Source organism: Bos taurus, chromosome 8, assembly GCF_002263795.3.
Source record: "Bos taurus isolate L1 Dominette 01449 registration number 42190680 breed Hereford chromosome 8, ARS-UCD2.0, whole genome shotgun sequence".
In the NCBI taxonomy this organism is placed as follows: Eukaryota; Metazoa; Chordata; class Mammalia; order Artiodactyla; family Bovidae; genus Bos; species Bos taurus.
Genome location: NC_037335.1, coordinates 16,969,715 through 16,990,372, shown reverse-complemented (window position 1 = coordinate 16,990,372; position 20,658 = coordinate 16,969,715). Strand labels below are relative to the sequence as shown.

Below are 20,658 nucleotides of genomic sequence, written 5' to 3'. Positions count from 1 at the left end.
GTCAGAATGCTGGAGAAGAATTTCCAAAAGCTCTGTGACTCAGTCTCATGACCTTATCTTAGGTCATGTGATGGTTTTTAGGATCTTTTTTTTTTTATTATAAGATTTATAAGATTATTATAAGATTACAAGAGGTATGCTCTCATGAAATAATGTAAATCATTGGTCCCTGGATTTTAAAGAACCATTAACATTGTTGATAGTAAGACAACAACAGACCTTTTTGGTTTTCAGAGCTTTTACAATACTGTATGTTCTTTTGAATAATCATACAACATTTGTTAAAAAAAAACTAATAAGATGCCAAGATTCAATCCTAATGCTCTGCTAACTCTGGTTCTTGGGCTATCTTAACTATAATTCTTTAGGAGGGAGTTATTTTGAAACATTTTTTGGGGGGATTTTAAGACCTATGTTATTTATGAAATATATTTGTTTTGTTAAAAACACTTTTAAAAATGAAACCCATCTTTTACCTCACATACAGACTGAGAAAATTATCTATCAATCAGAAGAATATTTAGGCTTAGATAATATTAACATATTTCTCATAATAAATAATAAGCAATAATGGCAAGAAATCAAATGGACAATACCACCAATATTGCTCTTCATATTAAAGGATCAACTAACATCCCCTCCCTCAATTCTAACTATTATTGATAGATAGCCTCTCAGCTCTAGAGAATATCCACAACTAAAAAGACACAAGCATCAGGAGAAAAGGGGCTTGAGTTTAAAAAGGCTTGAAAGTTTTTTCAGTATAATGAAGGCTCACAAATGAGGTTCAGCCAGTGTGATCTCAACGGGGTATATATGAGGAACAAAAGAGTGAATTCGTTAGGAGTCTAAATTGTTTAAGAGAGTGAGGGGAAGCAGAGAGGAATCATCCTAAAGGAAAAGATTGTCAGGTTCAGTCTCGGTGAACCAAAGCGAAACGGTTCTGTGTGTAGCGCCCTTTCTTTAAGCCCTCCAGCCCGTTCTTCCGTGGGTGTAGGGAGGTGGAAAAGGGATGAGAGTGAAGAGCTGTCAGGCAATTAGTTAAGATGAAGTCACTAAAGCAGTGTGGGTCCCTCATACAGCATGATTGGTACTATTATTTATTTAATTTTTAAAGGGGTGGGGTGGGGAATGGTGGTAGTTTTCTGGTAACCCAGTGGTTAGGACTCTGGGCTTCCATTGCTGGGGACACAGGCTCAATGCCAGGTCAGGAGACTAAGATCCTGCATGCCACTGGCATAACCCCAAAATAATAATAGAAAATTTTAAAAAGGGAGAGATGAACACAGAAACAGACATGCACACATACAGAGAATGCAATGTGAAGATGAAGGCAGAGACGGGGATGATGCAGCAAAAATGAAGGAACACCAAAGACTGCCAGGAAACCACCAAAAGCTAGGACAGAGAAGGAACCAACCCTACTAACACCTTGGTCTCAGACATCTAGACCCAAGAACTGTGAGTTCAAAAGAACATACAGTATTGTAAATGCTTCAAAAACCAAAAAGGTCTTGTCTCTTCTTACCATCAATGATATTAATGGTTCTTTAAAATCCAAGGACCAATCATTCTCATTATTTCATGAAAACATATCTCAACAAATCTGTTGTTGTTTAAGCAACTCAGTTTGTGGCACTTCATTACGGCAGCTCTAGCAAATTAATACCAGATAAACCCTGAGTTCTTGGGACAAGATTATGGAAACAGTGAATTTGTCCTCACTGGATATCATCATTTTAGGCCACAGTTAGCCTTTCCAATATTCTATTACTCAATTAGAGTAGAGACTTCTCTTTTTAAAAAAGTGTATATTTATTTTTTATCTATTAAACTATATTTTAAGTCTTTGAAGAATGCCCTAAGGAGGATCCATTGCTAATACCAAAGATGCCATTAGATATACTTTCTAACCTATGATTTTACTTTGTTTTTTGTCTCTTGATCATGTCTGCATTGTAAGTCCCTCTTCCACTTCTGTGTCTTCTCCCACAGGAACACTGGGCCAGGACAAAAGAGGAATATATTTGGGTCACCACTCCATCCCTTCCTACCTATGTGATCATGAGCAAATCATCTCTCCAACACTGAATTTGATTCTCTGGAAAATGAGTAAATTATATATCACATCAGGTAGATAATCAAGTCATTTACTGGGTTGAATGTATTTCCTGAATTTATTTACTTCATAAAGAATTTATTTAATTTCTCTACAGGTAATTTTTCTTCACGCCTAAAAGGATTAGTACTGGTGAGATTTTCATATATACAGCTTTTTAAGAGGCACAACAAACAAGGAAATATAAATAGAACAAGTAATGAAGTAAAAGACACGCAAACATTAAGAAATGAGACAATCTTGTAAAATGAAAGCAGTTGTATTTTAAAGAATGTCAACTGAGTCACCCTAATCTTCGAGAGAATCCATTAAACGCAGATAGTTCCACAAGGCACACCTTACTTGTTGCAATCCATGAACTGAAGCCTCCAACCTTGCTTAAATTATTAATTTGAATATTATTTTCCTTAAATCTGAATAGCAAGCTTACACACAACATCAAATAAATGATTGGTTATATCACTGTAATTTTGAAAACCCAGGAACAATGAACTGTGCTTTATCAGAACGGTCAGAGAACTGAGGTTCTCTTTAACAGGCTTTCTCAAACTAAACAGAAGTTATCACTTCAGGATTATTAATTTTCAAAGAACTAAGATCTTTCAAAATACATGAAAGTTCTTTTGAACAGAATGTAATCTCTTTCCTCTCTTTGTGGGACTGTCAAGAATTATAGGGCCTTCTGGGTTAAGTGAGAACCTTGATTGCCAACGTGTGCTTTCGTGAATCATTTTGAGTATCTGAGCTTTTTTTTTTTTCCAAGTCCAAATCCTTTTTATTTACATTCTTTTATTTTACTTTATTTTGTATTAAGCTAAAGTGTTTTTTTAGCTTCTAGATAAATAGAAACATTGAAGTAAGAGTATTTTACTAACATGGTGACTCTTGTAGTAAAAGAGAACTATTGATGTTCAAACCTTGAGTTAAAAACCAGATTTTTCATTCACAGCTTAAAGGAAGAGGAAGATTGCATGGGATCTGGCCAGGCTGAGGATGTTCAATGAGGTTGCTATTCAAAAACTGCCACTTAACCCAAGTCTTAGGAGGTTGCTAATTACTAGCTATCCAAAGAGTCAGAATAACCGGATGGATGCATTAGGACAGAGAGATAAGAACACTGAAGTTGCTAAGTAAAGAGCAGAAAAACTGTTTTATGGTGGAGTCTGGAAGTTTAATATTTCAAAGCTGATCAGAATTGTGTAATAATGAGGTCCAAAGGGCCTGGCATCAGATCGCTAAATTGGATTAGAAGGGAAGAACAACACTGGCTCTGGGATTGTAAATTAAGTAAAATGAGAGACCATGATGCCCTGTCTGTGTGTCCAAAGATGCTCCCTAGGACATGTAAGACTTGGCAATGAGAGGAATTGTGGGAAATTGGTGCCCTGGTTTTCCATGAATGAAGGGGAGTGTTGTTGTTTAGTTGCTAAGTTGACTCTTTTGCGACCCCATGGACTGTATCCCAACAGGCTCCTCTATCCATGGGAGTTCCCAGGCAAGAATCCTGGCCTAGGTTGCCATTTCCTTCTCCAGGGGATCTTCCCGACCCAGGGACTGAACCCACATCTCCTGCACCGGCAGGTGGATTCCTTACCACTGAGTCACCCGGGAAGCCCAGAGATGATAGTGGTGGGTGGGCGGGTGGAGAGTTGAATGGCTAAATGGTGGAAACCTAGGAGGGTAGATGGGTTTTGAGCAGAAAAGTCAAGATATTGAAACAGCAAGAATCTAACCACATCTCAAGGCACTGATATACACTTGGGTACATGAGATGTAGCAGAAGGGGTTCTAGAAAGTTGCAAGGAAGAGCCACACCTCGGTGAGACGTTTTACTCATGCTGAATCCAGATGCTCCATTTATAATTTAACATTATAATATAAGCATTCTCATACACTTAATTTTAATGTCTGTATAACATCCAATTCAGTGAATATTCATTACTGTTTTGGGTCATTTACCTTATTCTTAGTTAGGTTTCCAATTTTGCTTATTATATACAATAAAGTAATGAGCATATTTATGGCTAAAATTTTTTCAGCATTTATACTGATTTCATTTAGGATAGTTTCCTAAAAAAAGAATTTCTACCTTAAAGCTTATGAACATTTTCCAGGCTCTTGATTTTCACTGTTCCACACTCATCTTGGATTTTCTCAGCCCCAGCTAAGAAAGCAACCATTGCCTCTAAGAATTCCTGGTTCCTTTTAGCAGAGAATAGTATCCACATGCCAAGATCCAGATGTTAGATGGGTTCATTGAATCAGAACACCACTGGGGTCAGGTCCTGCTGGTGAACAGAGACAGGAATGCAGTGTGTGGTGCAAAAGTGTACCTCTGTGCATAATATACGCATGTGTGTGTGTGTGTGTGCGTGCACGTGCATATGCTAAGTCACTTCAGTTGTATCTGACTCTTTGCCATGCTTTGGACTGCATTACAGGTCCAAAAGGCCCTATTGGAGTGAAAAGAGGTAATCTCAGACACTAATATGTCAGCAAGCCTAGCTCTTCTAACAACTGGCTTTCAGTGAGCTGGGAGCTGGATCCCCAATTCAGTGAGAGGGCACGACAAGTATGTGCGTGCATGCTGAGTCGCTTCAGTCGTGTCCAACTGTTTGTGACCGTATGGACTGTAGCCCGCCAGGCTCCTCTGTCCATGGGATTCTCCTGGCAAGAATACTGGAATGGTAAGAATACTGTGCCCTCTTCCAAGGGATCTTCCCTGCCCAGGGATCAAACCCAAGTCTCTTATGTCTCCTGCATTGGCAGGGGTTCTTTACCACTAGCGACACCCAGGAAGCCCCATATATGTATATATACACACACATGTTTACATCTAGGTTTATTTCTATAGCTATCTATATCAAAAACATGGGTTCAAATAGTTACCTTTGATTTTAGACAAACCAGTTTACATATTTATAACCCCCTTCTTTGATGGTGAGAAACCTCACTTCCACTGTGCTTAATGGAGTATATTTACTTGTTTGATTAACCACCCCTGTCCCCAGCATATTGTAGAACCAGCCTTCCATTGCTGCTGCTCTCTCTCCCTGCAGAGATGCCCTTTGCAACCCCCTCAGGCTCTGACACCCTCTGCCAGGCTGCCCTCTCAGATAGATGACCTCCTCACCCCATGGGCCTCTGCCACCTCATGGTAGGCAGCCTTCCTACACAGATGCCTGCTTCATTTCACCTGGACTCCAGTAATCCGCGCCAGGCCACCCCTTTCCCACCCTCCTGACCCTGATTCAGTTCCAACATTCTGCACCAACCATTCCTTTCCCTACTTGGAGGCCCTTCTCATTCCTGCTTGAGCTCTGACACCCCACCCTGGGCCACATGGCTCTTTCCACCCAACCCTGGCACAGATCCTACTGTGAGTGACCCTACCTAAGGCTTTGGGATAGGGATTTTCAGGACGATAAAGGGGGAGGTGACAATGCAGTCACTTTCGAATTTAGTGGGCTCGGAAACATTCAGAACTTCTGAACAGTGTGGTCTCGTTCTTTCTTCTCAGTGATCACCCTTGCCCCAAATCCTGCTCTAATACCTTTCTCTCCCAGCTCATATCTTCTCATTCAACTCAAAGTGACGATCCACATTCACATCTTCTAAAGGGAAACATACACAAGCAGAAGCCCAAAGACACCAGAATAAGTGAAACTTAGAGGTCTCTAAACACACACTGAAGTTAAATGTCGTTTTTTTGAGTAGGGATAAACTAATGTAAATAAGAAATGACATTTAACTTCAATGTATGTTTAGAGGCCTCTAAGTTTTACTCATTCTGGTGTCTTTGGTCTTACACTTAAATCTATGGTGTAAGCTTCCCTGGTAGCTCAACTGGTAAAGAATCTGCCTGTAATGCAGGAGACCCTGGTTTGATTCCTGGGTCAGGAAGATCCTCTGGAGGAGGGATAGACTACCCACTCTGGTATTCCTGGGCTTCTCTGGTGGCTCAGCTGGTAAAGAATACGCCTGCAATGAGGGACACGTGGGTTTGATCCCTGGGTTGGGAAGATCCCCTGGAGAAGGGAACGGCTACCTACTCTTGTATTCTGGCTTAGAGAATTCTATGGACTGTATAGCCCGTGGGGTCGCAGAGTCGACACAACTGAGCGACTTTCACTCACTATGGTGTAAAGTGTAGATTAGCAAATATTCTATAAAGACCAAATGGTAAATATTTAGGTGCGTTTACTATACCTGTACTACAGGTGCTATTTAGTGCTATAAGGCAAGAAAACGAAATAGAAGATGTAATGATTGGAAGGGAAGAAACAAAATTATTATTTACAAATGGCATGATGGTCTTTTACTCAGAAAATTTAAAAGTCTATTAAGCATTAGAACTGGGCTTCCCTGGTGGCTCAGATGGTAAAGAATCTGCCTACAGTGCTGGAGACCTGGGTTCGATCCCTGGGTCGGGAAGATCCCCTGGAGAAGAGAATGGCAACCCACTCCTGTATTCTTGCCTGGAGAATCCCATGGACAGAGGAGCCTGGTGGGCTACAGTCCATGGGGTCACAAAGAGTTGGACACAACTCAGTGACTTTCCCTCTCACTTTTCCAGACTCAGACGCTGGCTAGCATGCAGACTATCTTTGGTGCTGCCTGCCTCCTACCTGAGACCACCTAGGAGTGGGGGTGGGTGGCAGAGGAGGCTTCTTAGCCAAAGGGGAGGCTTGAGGTTTCTAGTTCTCAGTCCACAGATCAGGACTGGACTAGTGGCAGAGAAAGGAGAGAAGGGAGGATGATCTCTCGCCTCTAGGGGTGGACACAGCAGTTCTGTCTTCAGGTCACTCAGAGGCGGTGGCAGCTCCTGGAGTGGGCTGTGTGCTTGTTCCCCTAGGCTGTCCGGGAGCGCAGGCTCCCTGCCCTCCCTCTTACAGATGGCCAGGCAAGCAGGATCACAGGGCGAGTGACCAGACGTTGAGGAGTTGTGCTGCCCAAGCAATCGAGTGTCTCTAGGCGGTCAGGACTTGCCAGGAAAACCCGCCACCACCAGCACCAAAGCAACTCACAAAAACAACTCATGGCTATGTCACCTGCCTGACATCCCAAGGTCATCAGTCGGCGTGCGACTGCAGGTGTAGATGCTTTCACTACTTTAGGGAAACCCAGAGGACGGGCTTGTATTCCGAGATCTGCTCTTTCTATTCTTTTGCTGTTGAAATGTGCTTTCTTCTATGAAATAAAGGTGAGGAGATATGGCAATGACATCATCCATAGATCACTCTCTGTTGTTTAATTTTAAACTTCCAAACACCTGAGGATAAGTGCAAGGGCTGTTGGGCTTTCTTTTTAACTCACGAGAAGCCTGTGAGAAGCCTGTCTTGGGGCCTCACTAAAGAGAGTCTGGGTCCTGCTGTGGGGGTGGGCTGTCAGGCAAGGTGGTCTGGGGAATGGGGAGAGGGACACAGGTCTGGGGTTTAGAGAAAGCAGCCTGGCTTCAGCTTGTGAGAAGTGGGAGGGGAGAGGGGATCTGGAGGCAGGGAGAGTCGTTGCCTAGCTCCCTGAGGATGGGGAGCCTGGGGACAGGCAGAGGCTGTGCCAGTGGGGGCAGGGGGACCTCTGTGGCTCCAAGGTTAATTTTCTCATAAGAGTTTGGGGGAATCTTTCCCGGAAGATTGAACTGCATTGTTGAATCTTACCTGCGATTTCATCTTTCCACAATCTCATTAAAATAAGTCTGCCTGGACTTGCCTGGTCCAGTGGCTAACCTCTGTACTCTCAATGCAGAGAGCCTGTGTTGGATCCCTGGTCAGGGGGCTAGATCCCACATGCCACAATTAGGGTCTGGCACAGCCCAATGAATAAATAGATTAATACATTTTTATTTTAAATTCTGCCCTTTAGGACCATCCTTCTACAAATGGTAAAGAAAAGGGTTCAATTTATTTTCCAATTTTTCTGAATAAAAACTTTTTTCTTTTCTGCTCGCCCGGCTACCTAGTCTGTTTTGGCAAGCTTTCCATGGGAAGTATCTTCTTTCTCCATTCCACGTTCACGGATCAGCTGTGTTTGAACTCTAGTAGTTAATGTCCAATTAATGCCCTGTCATACTGAACACTGGTGTTATCCTCACAATCTCAGGAAACTCATGCTAAGGTTGGAAATGTGTTAAAAACTCTTCCTGGAAGTGTGAAACGAGGCTTGCCTTTTGGATGAGTTGTCTTTAATTTCCATGGTTTAGTAGTTGCTGAATCTAATGATTTACTATTAAAAAAAAATGCTCCCACTATCCACTCCTCTCATGACAAATGCTTCTTCTGTGTTTGGTAGTTGAATCATTTCATGGGTAATATCCATGGAGCCCTAGGAACAGGAGGGTGAAAGTCATTCATCACAGCATCCGGCCTTCACACACAGGCCAGCATTGAGTGAGTGCTCAGCCGTGTCCAACTCTCTGTGATTCCACGGACTGTAGCCTGCCAAGCTCCTCTGTCCCTGGGATTCTCTGGCAAAAAACTGGAGTGGTTTGCTGTTTCCTTCTCCAGGGGATCTTCCTGACCCAGAGGTTGAATCTGAATCTCTTGTAGTGCAGGCAGATTCTTTACCGCTGAACCACTGGGGAAGTGCTGGCCAGCCTTATATCCTGACATGTTAAAGATCTCTGGCTAGAACCAGAAACTGGTAAACATTTATGGTGCCTCAGAGGAAACGGCAGAAGTCAAGTGGATGGCGGCATGGACGTTGCTTCTCTGTTTCCTATGCATTTCTAAATTAGCCCAGGGAACACATGCATACCTAAGTCCCCCAGCCACTCCTTGTTCTAGCCTCTCGGTTACATATGTCTAATGTAACCACATATTTTATGTTGTGGCTGACGAATTAATGCATTAATGTTTTTCACAGAGAAGAAAAATTAGCAAAAATTAACTGTGATAGGTTCTCAAATTTCTTAATGTCTAAGTTCATCTTCTCCTTTGGGTGTTTCTATTTATTAATTCTTTAAAAAGTCTGCTTGTTTTCCTCTAAGGATGAGTGAAATGCATGCTTTCTCCCCACCACCCCATTTCACAGCAGGGATCAGAACCTACAAGTTTCTTTCTGTTTCCTCTTTTGGCTGTGCTGGGTCCCCGTTGCTGTGTGCAGGCTTTCTCTAGTTGCAGCGAGCAGGGGCTACTCTCCAGTTGCGGGGCTTGAGCTTCGTAATGCAGCGACGTCTCTTGTTGTGGAGCACAGGCTCTAGAGTGCCTGGGCTTCAGTAGCTGCCACACGTGGGCTCAGGGTAGCGGCTCCCAGGCTCTGGGGCATAGGCTCGATAGTTGTAGCACTTGGGCCTAGTTGTACCTTGACATTTGGGATCTTCCCAGACCAGGGATCGAACCCATGTCTCCTATATGGAATCAACCCCATGTCCCAGCAGATTCTTAACCACTGGACCACCAGGGAAGTTCTTGAAGTTTCTTATGTACTATTTCAATTGATCACAGGAACACCCCACCCCACGCTGGGTGATTCCTTCTGGATTTGTGTCTCCTGCCTCCTCAGGGACTCACGTTTTGGCCTCCAGTCTTGGCCTCACACCCCTCAACACTCTGTGGGCTAGTTGTTCTGACCTTCTGGTGTCCCTGTTAGGTCTGTTGTCTGACCTGATCTCTGGCTAAGGGTCTACTTTGTCATTGTGAATGAATACCCTGGGACTGGAAAGACTTTCTGACCTCAGACAGACTGGTCATAGACTCACTACTGCAATCACATTAACAAATGACCAGGAAAGAAACTGAAGGCTGAACTGCAGAACTACACGGACCCGGGATCTACAGAGAAGACAATTTGAGGAGAGCCTGATGCCTTGTGGGTGGGGGTGACCTCTGTGGTTCAGAGTGGGGCCTCTAGAAACACCTGTGTGACATCACTTTCTTGCTTGTAATCGCAGGCAGATTACTTAGGTAATTTTGACTTTAAAATGGGGATAAACATAGATAACCAACCTCATGGGGTTGTTTAACTGAGATTATTCACCTAAAAGGCTTAGGGCGTGCTTAGACACTTAAATATATACTTTTGGTGTTAGTATTATCAACTTAATATTATCATTATTATACCTTGCTTTTAATTAATATCTCTCTGATAGCAGATCTTAATTAGGCACTTGTCTGCCATGTGAATTCATTCACCCATTCATTTATTCATCAAAGGTCTAATGAGTGTCTCCTTTGTGTCACACACTCAATAAACAAAATAGAGATCCCTGAAGGCATGGAATTTATATTCAGCTGGAGGAGACAGACACTACACAATAAACCTAACAAATAAATTATATAAAAAAGGGCTTCCCTGATGGCTCAAGCGGTAAAAAATCCGCCTGCAATGCAAGAGACACAGGAGACGCAGATTCAATCCCTGGATAAATAAATTATATCATCCAGATTATATGGGGAAAATAAAATTAAAGCAGAGAAAGGGGGGCTGTGAGTCCTCTGGGTAGATGTGACCAGCAGAGATCAATGAGAAGGTGACATTCAAGCAAAGACTTGAGGGGGAAGGAGTTAGACATGAGGCTGTCTGGGCAGATCATCCAGGCAGGGGGATGGCCAGTGTGGAGGCTCTAAGTGTGAGTGTACCCGGCATGGGTGAGGCCAGCAAGAAACAGAGGGAGCTGAGGCTTTTAATCTGAGATTTTGAGCAAAGAAAGAATTCTGTTCTCATCCACAGACCAGGTAGGGATCCCTCATGTCCAGCCAATGTTAACTTCTCCCACCAAACTTCATCCTGTCTAAATGACCTCGCATTTTTACCAAGGTTTTTGCCTTAACCACAGACTTTGTGTGGACCAGATGTTTCCCTTGTACCTTCACGTGATTATACTTCTGATTAAGACAAGCCCAAGTGAAATACTTACCCTTCAGATAAACAACTCACAATATATGACTTTTCTAAATGTTGCTGCCTCTTATGCAAGTCAGCGTCTTGTTGTTTGGTCACTAAATAGTGTCTGATTCTTTGTAACCCCATGGATTGCAGCCCACCAGGCTCTTCTGTCCTCCACTATCTCTTGAAGCATGTAGTTCTTAGCAATATTAAATACATCATTGTTGAGATCTTATATGCATGGCTATGGAGAAACAGTTATCCATAATATTGTGTGCTCAGTCACTAAGTCGTGTCCAACTCTTTGCCACCCCATGGACTATAGCCCATCAGGTTTCTCTGTCCATGGGATTTCCCAGCAAGAATACTGGAATGAGTTGGCATTTCCTCCTCCAGGGGATCTTCCTGACCCAGAGATTGAACCCATGTCTCCTGCATTGCAGGCAGACTCTTTACCACTGTGCCACCTACTGCTGCTGCTGCTGCTGCTGCTGCTGCTGCTAAGTTGCTTCAGTTGTGTCCTACTCTGTGCAACCTCATAGACAGCAGCCCACCAGGCTCCCCCATCCCTGGGATTCTCTAGGCAAGAATACTGGAGTGAGTTGCCATTTCCTTCTCCAATGCATGAAAGTGAAAAGTCAAAGTGAAGTCGCTCAGTCGTGTCCGACTCTTAGCGACCCTATGGACTGCAGCCTACCAGGCTCCTCCGTCCATGGGACTTTCCAGGCAAGAGTACTGGAGTGGGGTGCCATTGCCTTCTCCACTGTGCCACCTGAGAAGCCCCATAATACTATCTCTGGGTTAATAAACATAGGATTCTTTTGATACCTTCCCCCTCTATGTTCTATATATTTCTTTCTTAAAATTTTTAACTTGAAGGATAATTGCTTTACAGAATTTTATGTTCTATTTATTTCTTGAAAATGCTTAGTCTTATCCTCTGCTGATTTGGTAATAGGTGAGGTCATGTCTCAATTATATGATACAATTTCCTCTGGAGCAGATATTCAACTTAATTTAGTATGCAGTAGTACATTTTATAAGCTCAATCAAAGTTTAATTACATTAATTAGATTTCCTCATTTAGATTTTAATTTATTAAGTACTGAGAATTTTTGTTTGTTTTTTGTCTTCATGAAACCCAGTTAGTTGATGATGCTGCATTAAAACAAGAGGTTTCCATTAAAAATAATGTGTTGTTAATATCTACTTAATAATGAACTAAAAGAAAAGTCAGATGAAATATGTAATTGTTACAGATGACACTACAATTACTTCCCAATGATAGTTCTTTATCATTTTGGTTAATGTAGCAATGAAGTCTGCTTAGAAGCAGAGTTGAAATTTAAGAGTTTAGGATATTGAAAGAGTGGATAGATTTAATGGTCAGCTTAGCTTCCTTGGGAAGTAAGCTTCTTATGGGAGTATCAATTTTTGCTGTTGTTGGGTGGAAAGACTAAAGGCATCTGGTTTGAATTTCTTGTCTTTAAGACAGTTTTCCATTTATTATCATTAATACAGTATAGGTTTCTAGAGAGAATCTAATAATACAGCAAATATTCAATGTGTTTGGGGATACATTTGAAAATTAAAATAGTGGTTTCCTCAGTGGTCCCTCTAGACACAGTGGAGCAGGGGCTGTGACCTGAAATGCCTTCGGGGAGTGGCAAGAAATGTACGCGAGTGAAGCATCCCAGTGTCAGAGGACGATGGTAACTGACAAGCAGCCATGTCTGGGCAGCAACAGGGAGTGGTGCGGGTGGCAGTAAACTGGAGAGACAACCCCATCTAAATGGGCCAGCCACTTCTCAGCCAATTCTTGCCACAAGAAAACAAAAGCCTAGTGTTTGCCACATCTTCTGATTTAGTTGGAGAAGCCAGAAATTCTGATTTTCAGATCAAGTTTTCCCATTTTTAAATGTTGGCAGCTAGCTAAACACAACAACAACAATCTATGTAGATTCAACAAATCATGCCTGCAGGACAAATCCGGTTCACAGCCTGCCTCTTGGTCACATCATGGTACACATTTCAGACAGTGAACCCGAGAAGCAGAGGAAGACTCCATACGTGTGATCACGTTCCAGAAGTCTCATTCCTCTCTGCTCTGTGTCTAGAAATCACAGCTTTTGTAAGACATAGTATTATATTGTTGCTATCAGAACAGGGGCTGTTACTGGAGTCATGTACAATTATTACATAGTGACTGCAAATGTACTAATAATATATAAGTATACAAAATGTATGACTTCCCTGGTAGCTCAGCGGGTAAAGAATCCACCTGCAATGCAGGATACCTGGGTTTGATCCCTGGGTTGGGAAGATCCCCTGGAGGCGGGCACGGCAATCCACTTCAGTATGCTTGCCTGGAGAATCCCCATGGACAGAACAGCCTGGCAGGCTGCAGTCCATGGGGTCACAAAGAGTCAGACACAACTGAGTACAGCACATAGCACATACAGAATTTATACACTTCTGCTTTTCTAAATATGTTTATATTTTAATCTTGTTGTTGTTCAGTCGCTAAGTCATATCTGACTCTTTGTGACCCTATGGATGCAGCACGCCAGGCCTCCGTGTCCCTCACCATCTCCTGGAGTTCGCCCAAGTTCATGTCCATTGGATTCACGAGGGACATAATGGATGTTTAATCTTACATTATTATCCCCCCAAATTATAAGCTACATAGGAACAAATCTATAAGTCCAGTTGTAGTTTAGAATTCTGAGGGACAGATATACTACCCAATGTCACACAAATAAGGTAGGGGCAAGCCTGAGATTCTACTTCAGGTTTATTTACTCTGACTGATGAGCTTTTTCTACAATATAGTCTTCTTATCTTTGTATTCCAGGTCATGACCAAACTTAATACTGAATCCTACTGCAAGAAAAAAGCAGTACAACATTAATCGGTTGAGAAGCTACACAAGACACCCTCCTGGGAAAACTTGTCATAGAACGAAGGAACTTCTGCTACAATGCAAATATGTGCATGGGTTCGAAAATAAATTCTGAATTAGGTTTTTGTAAAATTAACCTTGCTTTTCATTTATTGTTCCAAGATCATTGCAAGATGAAGAATGTATTTGTTAAAGAAATAAGTCAAACACAGAAAAAAGACAAATTAGATGATGGCTGTGTGTCTTTTATTTGGGACATTTGAATTCTTAAACTCACGAAGAACTGATTTCATAAATATCCTTTAGTTTTATCTTCCATTTTTAATTGTTTTCTATTGTTAGTTTGCTCTTGTAACCAAAGCCTTAATCACAAATGGAACTACAATTATGCTAAATCTCTTTTCTTGACGCTATTAGAAAAGACACTGAAAAACTTTGAAATTAGAACACTCAAAGCTAGTAAAACTGCTTAATTGTCAGATTAGAAATGGACTCTTCCCTCTAACAGTTACAGAAATCCTTATTTATTCTTTGAAAAAGTCTTGTCCAGAATTAACAACTCCGAGAGGGAATAGCTTGTTATAAAATATTCTTGTTGAAGTATTTTTAAAGCAGAGGAAAAAAAAACATTATTTCCCAAACATGCTTTGTTTGGCTAATTCTAGGAGAGAATCACCTATTTCATCAAGAATCACCTATTTTATTAAGAAGTAAAAGGACCAAAGGACAACAGTATTATCCAAGTGACACATCAGACTCCTTTCAGTGATTTTGCCTTTGGACGCATTTCTTGTACTTTTCCTATGATATTTCTTTTATTCACAGTGTGATACCCATGGGATGTGGAAGTGATATAAGGGTAGAGACCATAGGAAGTGATGCTTCCAGCAATGACCAGAATGACATCATCACCACAAATGAGGAGAGAAATTATCCATGTCCCCTAGTGCTTCGCCAATGAAAAAGGGAATTAAAACATCTCAGTGTAATCTTACAAAGAATGCTAACAGTAGGACATTCAAGAAGATCGGTCAAAATGGTGTTGCAGAATATAAATAAGGATTTAGTATGAGCAAATATAATAGAAAATTTATAAACGTATACAATCAAATCAGGAGTTAGCAAAGACACAGCACAGTATGGAAAAAGCATGCAGCGACTTCTTACATGTTCACTGCTGGTTATATCTATAACGCACAGTGGCATAGACAGCTTTGGGAAGGCTTCAGACTGAAGTATAGAAATGTTAGCAATGGCACAACACGACTTCCAAGAGAATTCAGCCAATGGGAGATGATAAACAAGGAAGGCTGAAGGACAACTGGTGAGAGGCTTCCAGTACTTAGTGGACGTGCAAACAAAGCTCTCATTTAGTATGTTTTTACCTATGTTTTACTTTTTAGAGTTTTTGGATCTTTCTTAATGTGGGACACTAGAAAAGGTGAGCTGAAACTCAGAGACAATATAATAGTTAACGCCAGTTGAATGGAAAGGTTTCACATGGAATATGATCTGGGGGTTACACCAGAGGATGCTGCAGGATTTCTGTGCCCAAAGACTGTTGAGAGGAGAATGGGTTTTTCACCTGGAAAAACCTACCAAAAACCTTCCAAACTGATATGGTTTGGAAGGTTGTAGAAGGAATAGCTAAAACAAAACAAAACAAAACCTCTCAAAGTCATTTCCACTTATCCGGGCCCTCAGAAATGAGCAAACACCCCAGGAAGAGAAAATGAACAGTTTCAGAAGCAGAAACTGACCCCAGATGAGTATTTCTCAATCTATTTTTTTCACTATCATCTCCCTAAAGAGCCCTTTTAGACATTCTATTCCTAATCATTCCCCATCCCCATGAAATTTTAATACTAAATACATACTTTATATCTGTGCACATACTGTAGCTCCTTGGGAGGGCCATGACTCAGTGTAATATCTAAGATTTCCTCCCCACCTAAATCAGTTTTTGCACTCTTGGGCAATCACCTTTCATGAAAATACATGCTCTCTAAAATGAAACATCAGTCTGAATGGGAGGTCACTGGGGATCTGAAGAAAAAAGTTATATACATTTTATCTATGGCTCCAGGGACCACAGCAAATTCTCAGTATCCAGCATACTCATGCATTATCTGCAGAAGGAAACTTTTAGCTTCTCCTTCCCCCTGTGACACAGGAAGAGATGAATTCTTTGTCACTGCAACAACTTCTAACTGCAATGGCTGTAATCTTTTGGAACTTCTGGACTTCTTTGGAACATTAAGAAAGGAAAGTAGTCTCACACTGTATATGAATATTGAATTTCAGAGGTTTATGATGAATTATGGAACTTAATGAATGCATCAGGCAGATGAAACCTCAACCCACTAATCAAGCTTAGTATTTATCATGAAAAGAGATAACTGAACATTACATGCTTCCTAGTGTGATGCAGAAGGAAAGAAACACCACCACTTATGTAGTGTTCTGGCTAAAAATGTTTAACAGAATCTAATAATGAGGAAACAATCAGAAAAAAATTCTAGATTGTGGGACATTCTGGAGTTCAAAGCAGCTTGAACTCTTTAATAATGTCAGTGCCATGAAAAACCCACATACTTGCACACACACACACACACAGACCCCAAACATACATAAAAGAAGGACTCTAAACCATTAACTAAAGAGACTGACAACTGTGGGAATACGGATGTCACTGTAATCTTTTCCTTTTGAAGTTCCCACTTTGACATTTCTCAAAAAAAAAATCATAGATGCATGTATTACTCAACTTTAAAATAATAGGGGGAAATGAGGGGAGCCAGCCAGGTCAGAAGGAAGAAGCCAGGTGTCAACTGCAGATCCAGAAAGCAGGAGATGCCTGAAGGGCCACAGGAGCTCAGATCTGCATTTGCCAGAAGTTCTCAGGATGTAGTCAAGCCAAAGACATAAAGAATCGCCTATAGTGATTTTCTTCACAATTTGCCAAACAAAGTTCTATGGGAATAGGAACCATCTATAATCAAAAAATAAGAGTGGCTTGCCAGCACTTTTCCTAGAAGTGCAGTGATCAATATAACCATGAGGAAATTGTTCCAAGAAGTTAAAAAAAAAAAATCCAGATTTTTTTTAATTGAGTGGAAATTTCATATGCACAGTTAATAGAAAATAAACTTCGAAAGAACTCATAACAAAAGTCTTCAGAGTCCAGCATCCTACTTGATTAGGCATTAATTGAAATGTCAGATTTTTCAAGCAAAACTCCTGTGGTTTTCCATGGTGCCAAGCTTCAGAGTTCCTTCCAGGACCTGGCTCTGAGCTGTCACTTCTCCGTCCCACTGCTCAACACTCCCATGTGGCACTTACTGCATAGCGCATAGGTCAGGAAGACGGGCTCATTCGTCTGTTCTCTGGATCCTTTAAAGCAGAAATGATGCTGAGAAAATCTCTATCTTGTCCTCTCAAAGTTACTTAGGAAGCCAACAAAACCAAACCAAAAAATGGTATGTTTGTTCTTGATCAGAACACAATATGAAGAGAGGTAGCAGCATTTGAATTCCATGAGACAGCATTACGGCATTTGACAAAATACACAACAAGGGTTGGTTTGCTGGTTTAGGTCAACACAGAATGCCACAGTGCCCAGAGAGTCAGTCCTTTCTTAGTTTGGACCAAAGAAAGGTTTCATGCCTTTCCAGACTCTTGTGGCAGCCCCAGATGGCTTTTACATGTCACATGTAATGAGACAAAGTCAGAGTTGTTAAGTTATTCTTTAATCAGTATTACATTAAAATTCACTAATACATTCTCAGCTACTTCCCTCCACCAACTGCTATTTTGTCAAATTCAAATGATCACCGGAAGTATCATCACCCCCTACTTACAGACTCTTGGGACCACCACAGTTTTGCGAATGAATCAGTGAAGGCAACATTACTTTAGCGAAAAGTCAGGTAGCTTTCAAAAGGCAGGATGCAGCACAGAATGAGTCTGTCTGCTGGGATCCAAACATTGGCAAGGATGGAAGAAGGAACACGGCTCCAGCTTGCCTGTTACCTTGGCAACCATGGCAGGCGCATCACCCGGGCAGAAATTAACTTTGTTTTGTAATGTCAAACGTAATGGGCGGAGGAGGTGGGGAGTGCGGAGGAACAGGAAGAAAACATCGACTGGATCTAGAAGCTCAGAGGGCCGGTTGGGAAGATAACAAGTCAATGGGCTGGGTGTCTGAGCTACAGGCATCAAACTACCCATTGTACTTTTTTCTTCCCCCAACTGAAATCTCAGTATTAACGTAGAGACAGCCACCACACCCTTTAATAACGAACAAACACTGCACTAATCTGGCTCAGTGCTTCTGCTGATCATTCTTGGTCATTTATAACTTCCTTTATTTCTCTCTTCGGAGAAACAGGAAAAAAAAAAATCTTGACCGGAAGAGACAAGGAATGGCGTGGTTTTTAAAAAAAGATACTCTGTTCAGGGTGAACTGGTAACTAGCCAGCCTTAGGCTGGAGACCAGTCTCTTCCCTGCAGTGAAAGTGTGCAGACCCTGTTTGGGGCAGAGAAAAGCCGCCGCGCGGAATGGTCCCTGGTAAAACTGCTTATGGGGAAAACCGCGCGGATGCTGTGAGCCGGGGGGCGTCAGACCTCCCAGCCGAGACCACAGCATCAAGGGCCGAAGTCTGCCAAGACGGCACAAGAAGGCTTGTTAGAGAAAAACTGGTTGTGCATCCAGAGTTCCAAAATTCACTGGGTACTTAGAACACACGTTACAGAAAAGGCAGCCGGCTGAGGAGACAGGTAAGTAAGTAGGAATAAGGACCTTGGGCGCAAAACCTGAATTTCAGCAAAGCTTAGGTGTCAGGTCACAGGCAGAACCGCACAGCTGGGCTGTGCGTGTTAAGTGCAGGGGCATCCTTTCTCCAGGATGGGCGAGGGGTGGTCCTTCCCTCCCGGCGGGTCCACAGGTCACGCTAGCAGCACTCAGAGGGTTGGGAGCACAGGAGGTGAGCAGGGAACCTCTCTCCGGAGTCACCGCTGGTCTCCAGCTCGGCCTGTTCCTGGCAGTAGGCGCGCCTCTCCAGCCTGGGAAGTCTCCCTCCTGCCCGCCTGGCCGCCAGGAGGAAAACAGCTTTCCTCTTTCTTCCGGAGGGTAAGATGGGGCCGTTAGTGACACATCCTGCTCGTCATCTCTTTCTGGAAGGCAGGGGGAGAAGGATGGTTAGGAGTAACTTATAGGCAGAGCAATGACTTGTTGAAGGATTCTGAAAATGCCCTGGCAACCTCTGGAGCCTTTAAACAGGAGGGTACAATCATGACCCTAGAATAAGGTTCAGCATACAGATGTGTGCCTGTTGGCTGGGGCTTTTGTTTCTTCCTTTTTTTTTAAAATATATCAGAGCATTGTTTAAAAAACTTAGCCAACTTGCCAAAAATCCAGGTTGCACTGTGTTTCAGGAAAAACTGCAAGATTTAGAGCCACTGGATAGCTGGAGTCAAGAATGGCTCTGTCCTCTGTAGATGGAAAATATTCTCTCCAGTTTGCCCCAGTCTCCACCACTCCCAGCTCTCTGCCCATCAGGAGTCTAAGTATCATTTACTGATTGATATGGTTAATTGGATTTTTCTCAGAGGAGAACACAATTTCTCTTTCCCTAAGATTCGATCAAAGGTAGAAAAACAAAAGCTAGCTTCAGTGCAAACAATTCAAGAAAAGTGGGAGGAAGGACATTTCTTAATAGAAAGGAGGAACAGCCCAGTGTGTCTGATGGGCAACCATATCCAGCTCGCCTTTCACCACCCTCACCAGCTGCCTGGTTCTTGCAGGCATTTACAGATCTCAAACGTGCCATCGGTTCTCTTTCTCGGGGCCTCTACACAGGTGAGACTCTTGCCCATGGCCTGCTCCTACGAGGCCCTGTCCTCCTTACTTGGCTAATTGCCATTCATGTTCCCAATTCCAGAAAGCCTTCCTGCCTGGGAAGGCTTCTTGCCCCACCCACTGGGGATTTGCCACAACTCCTGCCTTTGCCCACCTGGAGTCATGCACACAAGGAGCCGGTTTGTACATCGTGTGTGTGCGTGCACTCGTGGACGGTGGGCATGTCTGTCTGCTCTACTCAACTGTGAGCTCCAAAGTGTCAGGAAGAAGAAATCCTCACGGAACCCCTCATATCTAGCCACATGTCTGGCACAGGGCAACAGCTCTTCTTTCATCCCCAAGAATGGCCTGGATTGCAGGCTGGGAAGGCGCCTTGTACCTTGTGGCATTTAGGACACACTTCATGTCATTTTAATTAGTCGAAGGAGCTGCTTCCAAGTTCCACCTGCATAGAGCTGATGCAGCTGCTACCTTTCTTGTGCACTCCTACCCCAGATCACCCTCCAGCCAACACTCCCTTCCCCATAGGGAACATCTGAGGAAGTAGGGCTTCCCTAGTGGCTCAGATGGTAAATAATCTGCCTGCAATGCAGAAGACCAAGTTTTGATCCCTAAGAGGACCTTGCAAACAGGCATGCCAGTTGCTCAGAAACTCTATCAGAAAACCATAGCAGTGTGTTGGTTAAAGAAATAACCTAAATAAAGAAATTTACCTAGCAGATCTAGGTAAATACTTTTGCACTCATAATACTAAATAAGGCAATTACTTCAAGGTACATATACTGAAAAATTAAGTGGCCATTTAGTTATGCTCAGTACTATGGGCCAGGTACCTGGGAGATGAGGTCACTCTTCTCAAGGAGGTATACAGTTTATTGGGGAGAAAAAGATATAAAATACAACGATATAAACGTAACTCTTTAGAGGAGGGGATGATGAACAGTAGAACCCAGT

The 20,658-nt window shown here is 42.4% G+C and overlaps 1 protein-coding gene and 1 long non-coding RNA gene across 7 annotated transcripts in view; one reads left to right on the top strand and one right to left on the bottom strand.

Annotated features, from left to right (window-relative positions):
* Positions 1 to 20,658, bottom strand: part of MOB3B (MOB kinase activator 3B) — a 234,408-nt gene that overhangs the window by 1,263 nt on the left and 212,487 nt on the right. For 3 of the 5 annotated variants that reach the window (XM_059889207.1, XM_024995905.2, XM_059889208.1), the window contains one exon: positions 14,074 to 19,019. The exons of 1 other annotated variant lie outside the window; for it this stretch is intronic. In XM_059889207.1, the coding sequence (XP_059745190.1) occupies positions 18,990 to 19,019 (30 nt within the window). In that variant the 3' untranslated portion in view covers positions 14,074 to 18,989. 5 annotated transcript variants of the gene reach the window in all.
* On the top strand, positions 22 to 14,073 carry LOC132345925 (uncharacterized). 2 transcript variants are annotated; one of them, XR_009495516.1, is made up of 3 exons: positions 22 to 134; positions 1,996 to 2,133; positions 13,797 to 14,063. It is a non-coding gene; the product is annotated as an uncharacterized lncRNA (long non-coding RNA). The 2 variants fall into 2 exon arrangements; XR_009495517.1 differs by lacking the exon at positions 22 to 134 and adding an exon at positions 834 to 1,461 and having other exon boundaries at positions 13,797 to 14,073.